Here is a 16,942-nt window from a genome sequence, read left to right on the forward strand (position 1 = left end):
GGGGGGCAGGAGGGGTGCACAGGGGGTGCATGGGGATCACGCATTCCTGGGGGACAGGAGGAGTGCATGGGGGTGCATGGGGGACAGGGGGGTACCTGGGGGTGCAGGAGGGGTGTGTGAGGAAGGTGGGCTGCACACAGGGGGCGCAGGAGGGATGAAAACTCCCGCCGTATACAAGGTATGGGGCGCTGCTGCAGCACCCAACTGTGTGCAATACATCGCAGCATCAAAGCGCTGGAAGAAGTGGGACTTTGGGGGCTTCCTAAAGCACCGCTAGATTCTGGCAGCGACTCGCTTGAAGAGCGCCTGGCTGCAAAGAGCTGCTCCAAACCTGCCAGTTTCTTTCCCAGCTTACAGAAAGGGAAGTGCTGATTTTTCTCAGTTCCTCATTATCAGAACTTACTCTGAGAGCCAGAAGTCRATCCAGGCTCCTTTCTACGGGAACTGTTACTGAGCATCATCTCCCACCACAGGGAGGAAGAGCAGGCCAAATTCTGGTCCTGGTTGCACATGCAGTAATTGGGCTTGCAAGGTCCCTGGGGCAGGGACTCTGTTTCCCAGGGAGCGCATGCAGTATTTAGCACATTGGGAGTGTGCCTGGAATAGAAACAATAACTCATGGCAGAATGTGAACATTGCAATTCAATTTTAACAAGTCTGTTGCCACAAGAGCCAGAATGGACTCCAGCTCTTGCTTTTGTAGCTGTGTTAGCTCTGCAAGGCTAGCAGGCAGGGGGAAATCCCTACGCAAGCTTTACTTTAATCATTAAAGCGAGCAGATTTGTGTCAGTACACTCACAGAGCAGATCTGGCATGCTGCCACTGTTACACAGTCCCTTTTCAGAGCACAGCCTTGCACTTTAAAGGACTTAAAACACTAAAGAGCCCAGATGGATTCAATCATCATGAAATGCTTCCAACACATTCGGATGACAACTGCTCTTGGGGACAGACTCTTTATTGTTTATAATGCTCTTCAGAGTGCAAGAGGCTATAAACATCATACAAGGGGACAGACAGTTATATAACAAACTAGGGGAGGGAGGAGAATTACATTATCCTAACATGACACAGATGCCCGTTTTTCTTGCAGCGGAACTGAGTCACTGGTAGCTCTCTCTTCGGCGTGGCTCGTTGCACAACACGCCACAGTGCATTAAGCCAACACCAACTGCCTGCTCTTCAGCGGGGAGAGCGTACGGTTCGTGGTCCAGTTGAAGGTGTCAACCTCTGGCACAAATTTTGCGGCAGGAACCATGAGCTTTCTCCGGCTGTCCATGCACTTGTTGTCCAGCACCAGGGAATTACCTTTGTAGCCAATATCTGTCTGGATGCGGTAGAGTTGTTTGTAGAGAGCATCCAAGGCATCCCTGAGAACAAGCACAAGTGAGAGTCAGGTTCAAGCATTGCATTCACTTCCCAAGTTGGACAGGAAACACTGAACTTCCCACTTTTCTGGCAGCATAAATATCTGTGTAGCTCTTGCCTTTGTATGAAGAGCTAATGCAGCAGAAAGTTCCTGGTGCATAGTAGTAGCGTATTATTTGGGTCTGTGAATAGCAAGCCCATGTGCTGCTCCCGGATTGCAGCACAGACACGCGCCCTGGGAGCCCCATGTCAACCCAGAGCAGCACTGCTATTTCTTCCTTTGCTTTTCACCCCTTCTTTCCCTTTTAGAACCTGTGTAGCCTGGTCAAAGTCTGAGTGCAAACACAGGCCATGGGAACCCCTGTTCATCCTCCCATCACACAGCCCTGCCCGGCCTTGCCTGCACCTCTGCTGCCCAGTCCAGCTTCCCACTGAGCCCAAAGACTGTCTCCACTCCTGATCTGAACAAACATGACCTTCAAAATGCAGCTTCTGGAAGTGTTCCAGGCTCAGGGCTGCACATGGCCACGTCCCTCACATACACAATGTTGGGTCACTGCTCTGTCCCAGAGAACAGGGAACTTACTGTGACTGCGCTAGCTTCTGCTTCAGGGCACTGATCGTTCCCTCCAGCTGCCGAACCTCATCTGTCAGCCCGTACTGGACCTGCAAGGTGGGGAGGGAGAAGGTCGTGACAGTTAACAAGGCTGTAGAGCGGTGTCTTACAGGGGCCATGGTTCTCTCATTCCCCTCCCAGCCCAACTACAACATTTATTTCCTTGCTTTGCCCTGGACAATACACTATGTGGATGTGCTATGTGCCTGCACAATCCATTGCTCAGCCCCTCTGTAGTTTGCTCCAAAGCGCGTCCAAATTTTTCCGACTCACTCAAGCACCCATCCAGTTCAGTTCCCCCTCCGCCCCTCCTAGCAGGGAGCATGCTAGGCAAGGCTGGTACCTGATCCCGACACAGCTCCATACTGGGCCGATACGTGCGAGTCTCCAGGCGAGTGTGTGCCAGTTTCAGGTCTTGCATTTTCCTCCGAAGATCATCTTCCAAACGTCGGATGTCCTCTTCCATCTCAGCAATCTCCTCCAAGGTCTGAGGATAAAGACATGTACCATGAGAGACAGTCCTGGCTCTATTCCATTAGGATCTAGACTGGAAAACAGCCCCATGTACCCTGGGTTTTTACTGTGCTGGGAATGGATTTTAAGCAAGGGCTAGCAAGCTTCTGATTAGAGTTCAGAACCCCTCCGCTCATAGATCAGGCTTTTCACATGGACCAGGCACGGTGCTGCTCATGTTTCATGGCCACAGTGGATGAGACTAGGGGTGAAACATAATGGCCAAAACCTGGCACTGCTGCTGGGAAATGCCAAGCAGCAACGGTGATGGCAGAGGGAGGTAGGATGCTGCAGGGACCGATTCCACTGTTTCATGCATATGCCACTCAACAGCTCTCACAAGGAAACAACCTTTATATTTAAAATAGAGCTGTGTCAGATATATAGGCAACCTCTCTCCCACAGCTGTGTTCCCCTGCAAGTACAGCAGCATCGTAAAAAAGCAGGCTTTGCCTTCACAGATGAACGGGACAGATAAAAACCCAAAGAATGGAACAAGCAGCTTGTACTGGTTTGCACTGGTGTAACAGAGCCTTCCCAGTACCTGAGGAGCCTCTGCCCATCTCTGCATCCAGCCTGCTGTGTTGAGAGGTGTGGGAGAGGAGCCATGGCTAGGTGCCTGGGGTCACGTGGCTTGTGCCTCACATCCAGACACAGCTGCCAGATGGATTTTACAAGTGCAAGTTGGTTAGTTGTGGCAGTAAGCTCAGATCTAGCTCACCATGAAGGCCGTGATGGATGGGCAGCTGCACGCCTTGCGGCAGCACTATTTTGGCTTGTCAATCCCATCCCAACAAACAGAATTATCCAGAGGTGCTACCCTCAGCACTGCCAGGCAGGTGGTTCAGCAATGCCACCGTGCTTTGCAAGAGCCACAGAAAGGAAGTGCTCAGAGCAATTAGTGTTCCAGGTAATGAACAACCTTTGGATTCATCCCCCACCCGGGGACGTGGTTGATAACCAAAGAAGCACCATTTACATTCTTCTCCTGCCATTTCAGCTCATCATAGGCTTTTTCCAAATCTCGAATCCTCTTGCGCAAGGCAAACTCTGTAGCTACGCGCTGAGCCTCCAGCTCATTGTTCGTCTGAAAAGAGAACAGGCTCCAGTCACACACATCTAGAAGGGGTCTCTCTCCCAGCAGTTGCTAATACGGCCACTGTATGAGACACAATCTCCTGTGAGGTTGGAACAAGCCTGTGAGCAAAACCAGCTGGGTTCTGGCAGCTGAAAGGAACCCCCTTGCCACACATATGCAGGTCATGCATCCTCCTGTAGCCAAAGGACATGGGAACAGCGGACAGTAGGAGTCTTCCAGGTTGCTGAATCTGTTGCAACCTCCACACCATAATTAAGCTCCACCTTTAAACTAGGAGGGCGTGCAGCTGCTYTTAGAGAAGCACACATGGCTAGTTTTGTCTTTTCAAAGACTCCCTCCCCCAGGCCACAGCTCATGTCAGCCCATTCTTCCGTTCTGGGTCCAGAACTTCTGCACCACCAAATCACAGCCAAGTGACTAATTTACCTGGGCAATGGTAAGTGCTACTGCTTCCCGGAGCTCATTTGAGGCTTTAATTTCTGCCTCAGCATGGTCCTTGTTGCGCTGACTACAATCATCCCACTCCTGAGGTGAAGTTGATCTGTGAACAAAATCAGCAGTTATGAAAATAAGTTGAGTGTTTGCAAGACAGTTCAAAAGCAACCACCTGCTGCAGGCCAAGAAGGCTTTCTGCAATACAAAATGATTCAGAAATTCTGGAGATCACACCCTGTCTGATGTCCTCAGTGCACCAGCTGGAGATTGCTATCCTACAGCTCCTGCACTGAGCCCAACATCTGCTCAAACTAGGGACGCATGTAAAGGATGCTACGAAATGCCAAGCAACTGAAAAACCTGCAGCTCTGCCAAAGGCTAATACCACATTGTTAACTGAGGATCGCCTATAGCCAGGTACTAGCAAGAGAGGGCAGCTACGTTCTCTGTTTTTGCCACTGACTTGTGGTGACATTTTAGATAACTCACTCACTGTCTGTTTTCCTGTTTTCCCCACTAGAAAATAGATACCCTGTTTATCTGACCCCGATGTTGCTGTAAAGAAAGAAGGTACCCACAGAATGCTCTAAGACCCCGAGAGATTTGAGAGCAGCAGTACACATCACTAGCAATCAGCCCACTACAAACATGGATCAAAAAAGGTCTCATCTCCCAGAAGCTGTGAACTCACAGCTGTGAACTCACAGTTCAAGAGCCAGAAGAAATCCCAGCAGCTAGCTCCTATTCTGGACTCTCTCAGTAACTGCTCCCATCAAGCCAGCATATAGCACGGAATAAAAAAGAGTCCCAAGGCTCTTTCAAGCACCAGCATGGGTTTGGTCACAAAAGAGCTGGCTCTTCCCTTACCCGTCTGGGATCCGTGTTGGATTGACCTTGAAGGAGATGTTGGGAGAATTCACATTGAGGGATAAGCACACCCGATCTATTTCCAGCGCTTCCATCTTGCCCCGGTGATCAAAGCTCAGCTGCTGGCGAGCTTCCTGTAAAAGGCTGCAGAAAGCAGGGCTGGAGTCAGTTGGGAGCATGCAGAGGGAAATGGCAGCTCACTCTCATGTTTCCAAAGCTTTCATCACAACCTCAACCATTTCTTTAAAATGAGTTAGGAGATCCTGCTCTCTGTAACAGCAGCAAGCCAGGTCCAGCTTGGTCCTCCAGCACACCTGCTTTACAAGCCTGGCTGGCTCTCCTGCACTCCGCCCCGGCATCACCCCGGTGAACTGAGCTGCCCGCTGCAAGGCAGTGACCCATGAGGGGTTAGAGTCTGGGAGCTTTAATGCTTCCAGGTTACTGGTTCATGAACCAAGGCGGGCACAAGATATTTGTCAGGGCTAAAATTTTATGAGGGTACTTAGAAAGTCTCCCGCTGACATGCTCTCCCCTGCAAGCCCCCAAGCCCCACAGACCTTGACAATAATCATCAAAAGCTCCCCTGAGTGGCTCAGTGCCCCCAGGGTAACTATGCCTGGCCTGCTTGCCCATCTTAGTGTGGCATTAGACACACATTAAACTGCTGGGGCCAAGCAAGAAGGGCAGAGTCCAGTGAAAGCTCTGCTATTTGCCTCACCAGAGCTGTTCGAAGGCTTCGTTCACTCTCTGCTGCAGGTCTCTCTTGGCCTTTTCTACCACCTCCACCTCCTTATGCAGCTCCTCCTCCACAGGGTCCCTCACCACGTCGATGGCGCGGCGGCTCTCACGGAGTGTCAGGCACTCAATGGCAACGTCCAAAGGCAAGTTCTTTGCCTGGAGGGCATGTTCAGCTGCTTCCTTCACCTGGAGAAAGAAGCCAGCTGAGTGGGTGGAGGGTCTCCTTCAGGGATTGGAGGAAGGAGAAAGGAAGGGGAACCCACTGATGCCCTTGTTAAGAGGGTCTTGCACTGCCTGTCTTTGCTATTCTGATACCGTTTAGCAAGACTGGAATGGGAACTGTGGGAGACACACACACCAGCCCTCTACAACTGCTATTCACATTGGGAATTGTACCTTGCTGGGGACTAAGGATTACAGAGGAGCAGTCTGGGGGTTCAGGACTAAAGGATCAGAAGGATGTCCCATTGCTATTCCTTATTGAAAGTCAAACTTTTCTGAATGATGGTGCTAATATATTTTTCTCATTATCCTTCAGAGCTTAAAAAACAAACAAACATATACCAAACATGAGCATGCAAATGCACAGCCCCACAAAATGACTTGGCTCAGCCAAAAGCACACAGGTGGCTTGCTTTTCAGGAAGTAATTTCTTCAGGTATTGATCTCAGTATACCTGTGATAAGCCCCCCCCTTAAACTCCACGTGGGCTTGTGCACTACAAAAAAACAAGCCTCAACTGCTCAATGTCGCATGCTGAGAGTGTAGGTTGATTTCCAGCCACCTGTCTTCCCAACGTACTTTGGCCAAGGCATCAATTTCCGCATCTACGTCTACAAGGCATTTGTCCAGGGTCTCTTTCCATCTGTTCACACAGTTGATACGTTCAGCCAGGCGGGTTTGGTTGTCATGCTCATCCCATTTTGTCTGGAATTAGAGAAGAAATGCCATGACTTTTTTTTTTGAAGCCTTTCCTTGTTTTGGGGATTGACTGACCTTTTACAGGAGTACAAAATGTTGCCATCTGGTGCAACAGTTATTTACACAAGTGGAGGGCAAAGAAAGGTACACAAGTTGCAAAGGATGTGAGAATCACACCCAGAAATCTCATTACAGTATTCACACATCATTGCACATATATATGTTTACTTCCTGTAACTATTTTCTTGTCAATTATTTAGAAAGTTCTCTAGAGGTAAAATCCTCTCCTACCCCCTAGTCCGCACACCCAGATTTACAGATGCTCTCCCACACTCCCTAGCCGCTGTTCCAACAAACCCAGGGAACAGCCAAGGTGCCAGAAGGCCCACCTGGTTGTTGGTTTCGTTGCGGAGAACCCGGGCTTCCTGCCGGATGCAGTGGGAAGCAGAACGCTGGCGTTCAGCATTAGCCGAGATGAGCTCAGAGTTAGTGTGCCAGTTTGGCAAGGTGAACCTCTGTCCTGGCTTCACACTCAGCGTGGCCATAGCGGTAAAACTGGCTAGTAACTAAAAGAGAGTAGATGATCATCATGTTTATTCACAGAGATACACCAAAACCAGAGATGCATGAAAACAAAAGCAGCACCAAGACCGCAAAGGTTTCCAGTAGAGCAGATGCAGCAAGCCCTGACGTGGCAGCCCCAGCTAAGGCAGACACGCAGGTGCCCACGCAACCAGGGAAGGATGATTTGAACCGCTCTCTCCCCCCAGATAGGAGGAAAGCCTCTTCCAGCAGTCTCTCCCTAGGGAACGGTGCTGCTTGCACAGAGGCGAGGAGCCCTCCCAGCACCACCTCGCAGGTGGCATCTGTCGAGCTTGGGCAAAATGGCCGATCACAGCAGCGAAGCTGCCCAGGCGCTGCCCAAGGCCGCCGTCCCCGGGGACCCGAATAATCCTACCGGTCAGGGGCAGCTGGCACAGGGCTCCTTAGGCCGGCGCCGCATTAAGAGCCCCCGGGGGGTCCCCTCCCGGCGCTCCCGGGCGCGGCCCGGCCTCCTCACCGCTCCCGGCCCCGGCCCCGGCCCCGCTCCCTCCCGGCGCTCCCGGGCCCGGCGCCCGCGCTCCTTTACGGCGCTCCCGCCGCGCGTTGCCACGCCGGTTGCCGGGCACGCGCGCGCCCGTTGCTACGCAGCCGTTCCGCGCGGACGGCCCCGCGGCCCCGCCCCGTTCCCCTGACGTCACGGCCACAGCCGTTAGAAGCGTCGCGAGCACCCTGAGGGGCAGGTCGGGAACTGAACTATTTTATTTTTTTTCCCCCAGATGACGCCGACTTGCAAACCCTTCAGCACCCACCAGCTCGATTTCCTCCTACCTGCCACACGGTGGCTATCTAAAACCCAGTATCGTAGAAGCAAAGAGCCTATTATTTATATATTTTTCTAATAAAGCAAGTTAACAACACAGCAGGTTTGGAGCAAAGCTTTTTTTTTTTTTTATTGCAGTTATTAGTGAAAGTTACACTTCAAACTGAAGCAAAGCAACACTAAAACCAATAAAATTTTTWAAAAAAAAGGTAAAAACAAAACAACATAGAGTCCTTCCAGTATAGAGAATGGCAGAAAGACAGGAGTGGAGGCTGTCACGGAAAGCTTTGGTGACAGTTTTGGCTCAGAGAGGTCCATGACTGAATTTCACCACGTCAGTATTGTGAGTAACAGTGTTAAACAAAAACAAACTTTTTAATCTCAACCACAGACAATGTGTTTTTATGGAGACAATGATTTAACCAAAGGTACCACATTCACCGCTAATTATCTGCACACAAGCATTTTATAGCTCCAAAACCCATTTAACCCCTTATTTGCCTGTGTTTATTCTGAGCCATGAAGTTCAGCTGACACCGCAGACATAACTGGGTGCATAAACAATGCCAGTAACACCGAGTTACCATCATACCCCCACAACGTTTTTAGTTCTGTGGACAACAGAAGGATGAAAATTGCCAATCTGAGCACTTAAATTTTTCCCATTTTTTAATTAAATGGCATTAACCTTAATCAAACAGAAAAGTTGGAAAGTAAAATCACATTTTCTGACAAAGGTTTGGCAGTCATGTTTGGTATTTGCCTCAAGATATTATCCCAGTTCCTGACATTACCGATTAAGATCAGCACTTCAATCTCCATCCATTCTTGCAGACTTTGCTTTGGAAAGAAATTCAAACAATGCAAGTATAAAAAGATTAAAATATCACATATGCATTCAAAACAAATTTATTTTTCAAATTAATACGGTTGGTTTACAATATACCCGACTTGGTGGTATCTAAAGCCAACAGAGATGTGATGACTGTTGTGTGTACTATACACAGTTGCACAGAGATTATAGATGACTTCCAGAGGGAAGGGACAGTGAGAGAAGTTGACATTTTAATGTGCTGGAAAGAAAGCAACTGTTGCAACAGGTAGAAAATTTTGGCAAGAACAATTTGTCCGGAAAGGGAGAATGGGCAGAGGACACTGCTTCTGCTTAGCAATTACATTTTAAAACACACTGACACATGATTTCCCTCACATCCCGAATGGTTGCAGCCCACATCTGCAATACAAATAGGCACACGTGGTCAAGATGGTTAAGTAAAAATAAAGGCTTTTACCAGTTTGTTTGCCATCCGTCTACAATCTATTTGTGCAATGTCTCAAGTCACAGCTCGACTTTAATCTTGAAACAATTCCCTTTTACTTTGAACCCCTCCTCCCCCCAAGTTATCTTCATGGTTGGAACACATTTTACTTCCTTCTTAAGCAATGGCAACACCAAAAAAAGAAGGGAGCAGTTACCAGCATATGAGAAAGAGCAAGGGCAAGACGTACACATAGAAGGGAATCTCAATCCACTTGACTGGTTTATTAAAATTTTATTCCGAAAAGGAGTCCCAAACAGTACAATTATTATTTTTTAAACATATGGTATTAAATATGCAAAATCTATATGCACAACATTGCTTCCAGCAGTCTCCTAAACAAATACATATTGATCACTAGCAATGCTTATGGCACACACTATGCCTGAGGCACCTTCCGCTGAACATATTTTAATACCCACACTGGCTCATAGCTGAATGCTACCAATTACAGTGAAAGCTTTGAAGTAATACCTGTTGATAGACAATGTTCTTATCTCTGATCAAACGCCTCCAGGCCATTTAAAGAGTTGAGTTCTTTTCCCCATAATAAGCAACAATGCTGTTTATCCATCAATAAGCTACCTGGGGAAGTTTAACTGCTTACACCAAGGGAAGAAACAAGAATATAACAGCCAAAAGAATCTGTACCCTGTGAGCCCAAAGTTCATCACCTAACCTGCGAGACAAATGAGCTGCTATTCAAGTGATCTGTATACCAATATCACTAATCACAGCAGTAGGGGCTGGGCGACAAGCCTGTAAGAGCAACATCTCGGATTAAAAACAGATTCTGCCAACTCTGTTGCTGTACTGAAGCTAGATTTTCAGAATTAGTCTGCAAAACAGACAAAAAAAAGCAACTTTCTAGAAACAGGATTTTTCTACAGGAAAACAACATTAAGGTGACTCAAGGCTAGATTTGATGCGATAAAGCTTTACTCCAGAAATGAGAACATTCTACTGAAGAATAGAAATCAAGTCCAAAGAAATGTAAAAACTACAGCCACAGGAAGAAAGCGATGTACAAAACAGAACAGCCTGAAGAAGCCATTCTTCACTGAAAAGTTGCCAGAAGTCAGAAGACAAATCTTCTCATCTCTAGCAGTCTTCCTCACACTTACTGAATTTTTTTCAATATTCATTTTTCTTGACAGTTAAAGAGTGCTGCTCAAGTTTCTACTCTGCTGGCACACCACCAGGTTTGAAAACTTCAAAAAYGTTCTTTAAATCTAGCATTGCTCCAACAGGTACTGTTTTGCTAACATGTCTGAGTGAACACTAACTTGCAAGACATGGATTTTATATCAAAGAAACTGTTTTTGAATGGATTTAAGAGACTTGCAAGTATAAGCATAATGAAAGTTTATTAGTGAGTAACTATTTTAATATCTAACTTTTGCACATCTGTGTTTAGTTTGTGGATCTATGATTTATAGGCTAGTATAACCCTAAATTCAATACACAGTCATTTTTCTGTGTTGCTAGACAATATTACAGTATGTGTTAAATTTCCAACTGCCAAATGTCTTTGAAGGACCAATTCAATCCTCAGTGAAGGTTTTCACAACTGCCATTTAAATAAACTTTGCCCTCTGACAGTCTGTTTCTCACCAAATGGAAACAAAGGATTATCTTAAAAGAAAGCAACAGGTAAACATTATGGGACCAATCCCAATGGCCTTCCTCAGGCACATGATGACAGGTATGCAAAGAACACCGGCTCATTTCAAAGATGGACAAACAGTACTGTACTGATAAATGAAGATGCAAACTTGCAAGAAGGTGCACAGGTTTGTAATAAGAATTTAGCACTCCCACAACATGATTCATCCTCAGAACACCTAATAGCTAGCTCTCATAAGGCAATGTGAATCATTGTATACATTTTCTAGATGGGGTAAAAAACTGAGGCAGAATCACTTACCCAAGGCCAGAGAGGGAACCCATTTCATCGCCAGCATTCACAGCAGAGTTCCTGGCTGGACAACTCACCAATATCTCAAAAGTGTATAAAATATAGCCCATTTGAAAAGCTTTTCCATTACGCTCTGAAAATCCACTTTTTCAGCAGCTTTAAGCCTAAACTAGCATCTAATGATACAGGCAACTACTTTTGCGCAGTACACATTATACAAAACCCCCCCCCCCCATACCACTTTGCTAAAACTTTCCATACCCAAGACACCATAGAATTTGTTACACAGACATCAATACCCTCAGCTGCTGGCAAACTAGTTCTTGCAGAAATCTCTGATGTTTAATCCTCACCACAATGTTCCCACTTAATCAGACCTCTACACTATTCCCCTRCATTCATTAGGCAACATTCTTCATGTCCTTACAGTCACCACTGCGGGGTGGGGGCAAGAATCGATGGAGTGTATGAAAGGCTGCAGAAGCACAGCAAAGAGTGAAGACATTACTGGACAGGCAACATTGAAATAAAGGCAAAATTGATTATTTTCAATAGATAACGAGAAAGATACATCAAGGTTAAGTTTTATTTTAAAAAAAATCGCAAATCTACCAGTAAGTTTGTTTATATGACAACTTACTCTAGAGAAACCACTTATTTTAAAAGTTTCTCCTTTCAGGGTAGTTCTAATTCACAGATAATTCAGGGCTCACTTTTATTTAGTAACTCAATGCAAAAACAACTCCATTCTGACCAAGGACTTCAAGCTTTAAGAACAGCTCATAAAAATATTAACCATAGTATCAATGCAAATGCAAGTTTTCCCAGCTTCTGTTCTTGATCAGAAAAAGGCACATGCTTGCTCTCAATGAGTTCAAGTTTGACACAGACATTCCCATGACACCTAAGTCAACGTTTGAGGTTCCCAATCTCCCTGAAGGGCTCAGGCTGAACATAGCTTAACTGACATCCACCTAACTTTTACTGAATCCTTTCTATTTCTACTGGCAGTTACTTTCATCACATCACTGCACTACTACCACCCCTCACATCCAGACAAAGCTGATTCACTTTTCACGTGGCTAAAATGTTCTCAACATGGCTAATTCTCTGTAGACAGTGGAGGGAGAGTGATCCTGTGTAAGGGAAATAGGGAGGTAGGTAAGAGCTGAGGAAGAGCAGAGCAATTGCAGCACTATAGCAAAATTAACTCTACAACTGCCTGCTGTTTTTCTTGTTAGCCAGGCACACGTCAGTGTGAACTGTCTGAAGACTGCAGCCAGAAATCTCTCAGAGCATCTAYGTTTTACAGAGGGGTTGGATATTGCTCAGAAAACCCCTTGGCTCCACTGTTTCAAATAGCACCCATCTACTGGAATTTGTATCTGCTTTGAACCAAGTAAGGTAGCTTCAAGATTTAGATACAAAACACATTTGTTTTGAACTGTACAACTGTTACAGGCACTGCTACCTGCTTCTCAGCATGTTCCTTTTATGGAGGGGAACAGGCACTCTTTTTTTTTTTTTTTTTTTTTTAAAGTTTTCCTCCTCCTATATTAGTTTTTGAAGTAGCCACGTGTTGGGCCTTTTGGGTAAACTATGGATGCAAAGGTACAGGTTCACAAGGCTCTAGCAGCATATGATTTTTTTTGTTTTCTTTTTACATATATTTAGCTTTTTCTTTTTCAATATGAAGACATTTCCTCCTTGCATTTTTTTAAGAGAGTTTTCTACTGTTGGTTTGATAGGACAGTCACCACTACCATTTCTTTTTTGTAAAACATCAGAGCAATGACAGACTGTAAACATATAGCTGAGTCAGTTCAGCTTTAGGATTAATCCCAGCACAATTTGCTGTAAGTAGTATCAATTACAGAAAATCCTCAGTCTCAAACCTTTGCTAGGAAGAAGGATGAACTAGCCATATACACTAGATTTTTATTTATTTTTTATTTTTTAAGATGAAATATATGAGGGTGTCTGCATCTTCAGTAATTGATTAGCTTGTATTTGAATTGGGTATTTTAAAACATCATGTACCATCCAATGAATGCAACAGAAATACACAGATAATTTCTACTGTAATTAAACCCATACGTGCTACAGTTAGTCTTCACCAAGGCAAGACTTCCTAAGAAGAAATTTGTGCCCAAGAAACTAGCATCATCAGATGCAAGTCCATTTCATTTCTTTTTGACCACATTTGCAATGTATGGAAAGAAGAGGCAAGAACTTATAAGTCTCAAAAGCTTCACTATTTGCTAAGCGTGGATAAAAAAAAAAAAGGTTCATAGGCAAGGGAAGATATGGGGAGTATTTCTGAAAACTAAGCTGACAGAACAAAATTTTTGGCCCTTTTCAGTCCAAAAGATAACTCTACAGCTACTAAAAGGGAGAGAAGACAGATAGTTTTGGCTCAGAATTCAGACTGGGAAAAAAAAAAAAAAAAAAAACCTTTCTCAATCCTAGTCTAATAACATTAAGAAAGTGGGAATACAAAATAAAGTCATTGTAAGCTTAAATACTAATGAAGTGGCATTGGGCACTGTACTAGAACAAGCAAGTTGGTGACAAATTGCAAGAAAGTTCAGTTAATTTCTCTAACTTGAAACAGAAAGTCCATACAGCAAAACGTTAGATTTTTGTTTCATAATTTCTGTTGGTAACATAAGCAGGAGTGCTATATTGTGAATTAATCTAACAGCGTCCCTTTAAATAAAGAGGCTGGCAAGTGCAAGGGTCACTGTCGAACACTTTGGAATTCTAGACTAGATATTTCATTGATCATGTCCAAATCAATAAATGTTGAAAAGCTCCGCTTATTCCAAGGAAAAGACTGGACATGAACACATTCCTGCAAAATACCATTTGCAATTGAAGTGGGAGTTTTATGCTTAAATTCCTGATATCCCAAAGTATCCTGACTGACATCAAGTTACTGTATGTCTTAAATGCCCAGTACTGCATGAAAAGTAATAAAATGAACACAAACTCATCTCTGTTCTAAACTTAAAGAAACAAGGTACCAATTAGACTGTCTATCAAGTTGTTTTATTCAGTTTCCTCTCCAAAATGATGAGTTAAGCTGACTTCAGAGAAGAAAAACAAGACATTCAGAAACTTCTCCAATCTAAAAAAGTGTTAAAAGCAACATACAGATCAGACATGGACCTATGAGCTGCACACAGATTAACAATAAATATAGAGAAACACCACAATAAAAGACAAGGCTCATCTTGAAAGAAAGTCTGATAATTGCTATTAAGACCATTACCAAAATGAAAGTTAAGTGTGTATTTTTTGCAGGCATGTGCAAGCACGTTACAGTGTAATCAAAGCAGAACTTTGCTATTATTATTACTTTATGCAGCATTACAAGGTTACTGAGGTGCAGTGTTTAATAGTCTAGTCTACAGCTTTTCTTGACTGGAGGAATGCTCACCAAACTCGCTATGGACCCACAACATCTTCAACCATCTAAACAAGGCAACATCTCTGACCTCACCAAGCAGTTACTGTTCAGAGCATCACAACTCCCAGTTAGGAATTAGAAGTCCCATCAACATATGCACATTACTCCTTTAAAAATACTACAAGCCATGTGACATCTGCTCACAGTAGGACTGACCATCTCATAAGTCTTCAGACAGCTCTCAATTTGTCTACTTCATCTTTGGGAGCTTGCTACATCTCTAAGAGACAACATCCTTCAATAACCACGGATTCCATTTCAGCATTAATTACGTTGTCCGAAGAGTCCTGTGCAGTTACTTTTCCTATACCCTCCTCCCAACCCTCCCTCTCCCCCCAATATGAAGAGGTAAATTGCACCAACTAAACCAAAACTGATTCTAGCCTACCAGCTGAATTTGGTGATCATTCCTCAATGCCTCTCCCTCCGATGAAAACACTTTCCTGGTTAATCTTGGTCCTGACTCAGAGAAACTGATGCTTGAAAGTACCTGAAAGATACCATCAAACACTTGGCATTTGCAATAATTTATCTTAAATTTTCAGCCACGTACAAATGGAAAATAAAAATCTACAGCACCATCTTCTAAAAAGGCACTTTCTGAGGACTGTCTTGCTTAAAAAAAATAAAAATCACTCCAAGTTTTAAACAGTGGAACTGCTTTGTTTTAAAAGGACCCTACGTTAACTACCCGTGTTAGGTGAGGGGCTACCTCAGACAAAAATTGAAAAGGGCAGGGCACATGGGATGGAAAGTGCATTGAGTCTCTCCATCAACACCCTTGTTTCTGTAAAACTGATGCTTCAATATTTTCTTTGCAAGCTTCTTCCCCAACAATTCCTTCCGCTCCATATGCGCCTTTGCCTACTTAGGGACTTTTTTTTTTTTTTTTTTTTTTTTAGTGTTACGGAGATTAGGATTCTTGAGACTCTGCTAGGGAGGTAAAATTTAGAATCCTGTACACACCTGTTTCATACCTCAATTACTGTAAAGTACAAATCTTCTACTAGCAGAAAGCATCAATTAGCTCAAGCTCTAACCACTGTTTTTCAGATTTAAAAAAAGAGAGTGAATTGGCTAAAGTTTTATTTAAACACATGCCAAAACAAAAATGTTATCAATACCCAATATCAATCTAAAGTACCATCTTTGGGTAGAAAAGTAAGCCAGGAATCTTTCCCTTTGACATCCCTATGGGTTTTATTTTTGCTGGATCCAATTAACCTACTAGTGGCAGCCACAAAACTCCACAGCACTGAGACTGACAGAATGCCTGCCTGGCACGATGGAGACTACRACAGCTATTTGGAAACAACGATCTCTGAAAACTGAATTTATGGTTTCAAGGTACATAATCTGAGCTTTTGATTCCTTGGTTATAAAAAGTGCTTTGAGTAAGGTTCTAAACCCTCAGTTCACAAAACTGGGAAAATATCAAAAGTGGACAAGATATGAATAAAGTGTAAAAAAAAAAAAARGCCTCAAGCTTTTGTAAGTGTAGTTTGAGCTTGGAAATTTCCATCAGAGTGAACTTCAAGACTAGTAGAAAACCAGTAGTAGTAGCTGGAATTTGTACGGAAGATGATTATCTGATATCTTATATTAAGCATTTCATAGGACAAATTCGTACTTGAAGAAAATGAAATTAGTTTAGGACCAATGGCATCTTGAAATAATTTGACTGACAAACTTTCAGAAATCCATTTTCCTTCTGAAAATCATTTCTATGGCCAAACAGACTTCCAAAAGGATGCCAGAATGAACCCTATAGAAATAACTTTTGGACACATTTCACCAGATTACACATTTAACAGTAATACAGCAATCCTGAGTAAAATGGCCACAGCTGAAGTGCCCGACAAAAAAAGCTACTTACAGTGGAGTCATCAGTCATTMTGTTAGTAGATGTTGCAAGTTTAACTCCTCAAGCTCTATTTCCAAATTCGGATCTACTAGTCACTAGATCACAGGTCTAGGCAAGGCYTTCTGTTAGGTTACCAGAAGCATCGCCTCCAGTCCCAGAGAGTGGTTCCTACTTTGGCACAGTACCAGTACCGCAGCTTCAGCTTCGGGTGGTTGACACCCGAAGGGTGCTCTTTCCCCAAACTATCTCTGGGCCCCTTGTGCGTGCTCCCACCGTGGAAGCAATTAGTGGCACTTGCAGGCAAACGAAGTCTTGGTGTGGTAAACTGGTACAGTGTCTTAGGAGATAGGAACCATTTTTCTGGATAGGCATATGAACGAGGCCAATATCTCCACAAAGTAGAACTGTCAGCCTTTGCCCATGTCCCTCTTTGGGCTATATACAGACAG

The 16,942-nt window shown here is 44.4% G+C and overlaps 3 protein-coding genes across 5 annotated transcripts in view; all 3 read right to left on the bottom strand.

Moving 5' to 3' along the window:
* Nucleotides 1-582, bottom strand: part of ADPRHL2 (ADP-ribosylhydrolase like 2) — a 7,197-nt gene extending 6,615 nt beyond the window's left edge. The window contains exon 1 of the mRNA XM_026086034.1: nucleotides 404-582. Within this exon, the coding sequence (XP_025941819.1) occupies nucleotides 404-512 (109 nt within the window). The 5' untranslated portion in view covers nucleotides 513-582. The remainder of the gene's footprint in view (nucleotides 1-403) is intronic.
* A 275-nt stretch (nucleotides 583-857) lies between these two features.
* Nucleotides 858-15,094, bottom strand: TEKT2 (tektin 2). Of its 3 annotated transcripts, none has more exons than XM_026085856.1 (10): nucleotides 15,018-15,094; nucleotides 6,947-7,123; nucleotides 6,438-6,563; nucleotides 5,617-5,822; nucleotides 4,899-5,042; nucleotides 4,023-4,137; nucleotides 3,420-3,584; nucleotides 2,328-2,471; nucleotides 1,955-2,034; nucleotides 858-1,370 (listed from the first exon to the last, which is right to left on the bottom strand). In XM_026085856.1, exons 2-10 carry the CDS (start codon nucleotides 7,100-7,102, stop codon nucleotides 1,157-1,159), a joined length of 1,350 nt encoding a protein of 449 aa, XP_025941641.1. In that variant the 5' UTR covers nucleotides 7,103-7,123; nucleotides 15,018-15,094; the 3' UTR covers nucleotides 858-1,156. The 3 variants fall into 3 exon arrangements, with proteins under 3 accessions (XP_025941641.1, XP_025941642.1, XP_025941643.1); XM_026085857.1 differs by lacking the exon at nucleotides 15,018-15,094 and adding an exon at nucleotides 7,516-7,621; XM_026085858.1 differs by having other exon boundaries at nucleotides 861-1,370; nucleotides 3,477-3,584.
* AGO3 (argonaute 3, RISC catalytic component) overlaps nucleotides 14,187-16,942 on the bottom strand; it is a 35,180-nt gene continuing 32,424 nt past the window's right edge. The window contains exon 20 of the transcript XR_003256665.1: nucleotides 14,187-15,119. The gene's annotated coding sequence lies outside the window, so the exon portion shown is untranslated. The remainder of the gene's footprint in view (nucleotides 15,120-16,942) is intronic.

Source organism: Apteryx rowi, unplaced genomic scaffold, assembly GCF_003343035.1.
Source record: "Apteryx rowi isolate R43461 unplaced genomic scaffold, aptRow1 scaffold_68, whole genome shotgun sequence".
Lineage (NCBI taxonomy): Eukaryota > Metazoa > Chordata > Aves > Apterygiformes > Apterygidae > Apteryx > Apteryx rowi.

Bases quoted from the DNA above. Each gene is read 5' to 3' on its own strand.
- TEKT2 (XM_026085856.1), bottom strand. From the start codon at position 7,102: ATGGCCACGCTGAGTGTGAAGCCAGGACAGAGGTTCACCTTGCCAAAC. The intron at 5,823-6,437 runs GTACGTTGGGAA...TTCTTTCTCCAG, and splicing joins AAATTGATGCCTTGGCCAAA to GTGAAGGAAGCAGCTGAACA. The intron at 1,371-1,954 runs GTAAGTTCCCTG...GCTTGTTCTCAG, and splicing joins CAGAAGCTAGCGCAGTCACA to GGATGCCTTGGATGCTCTCT.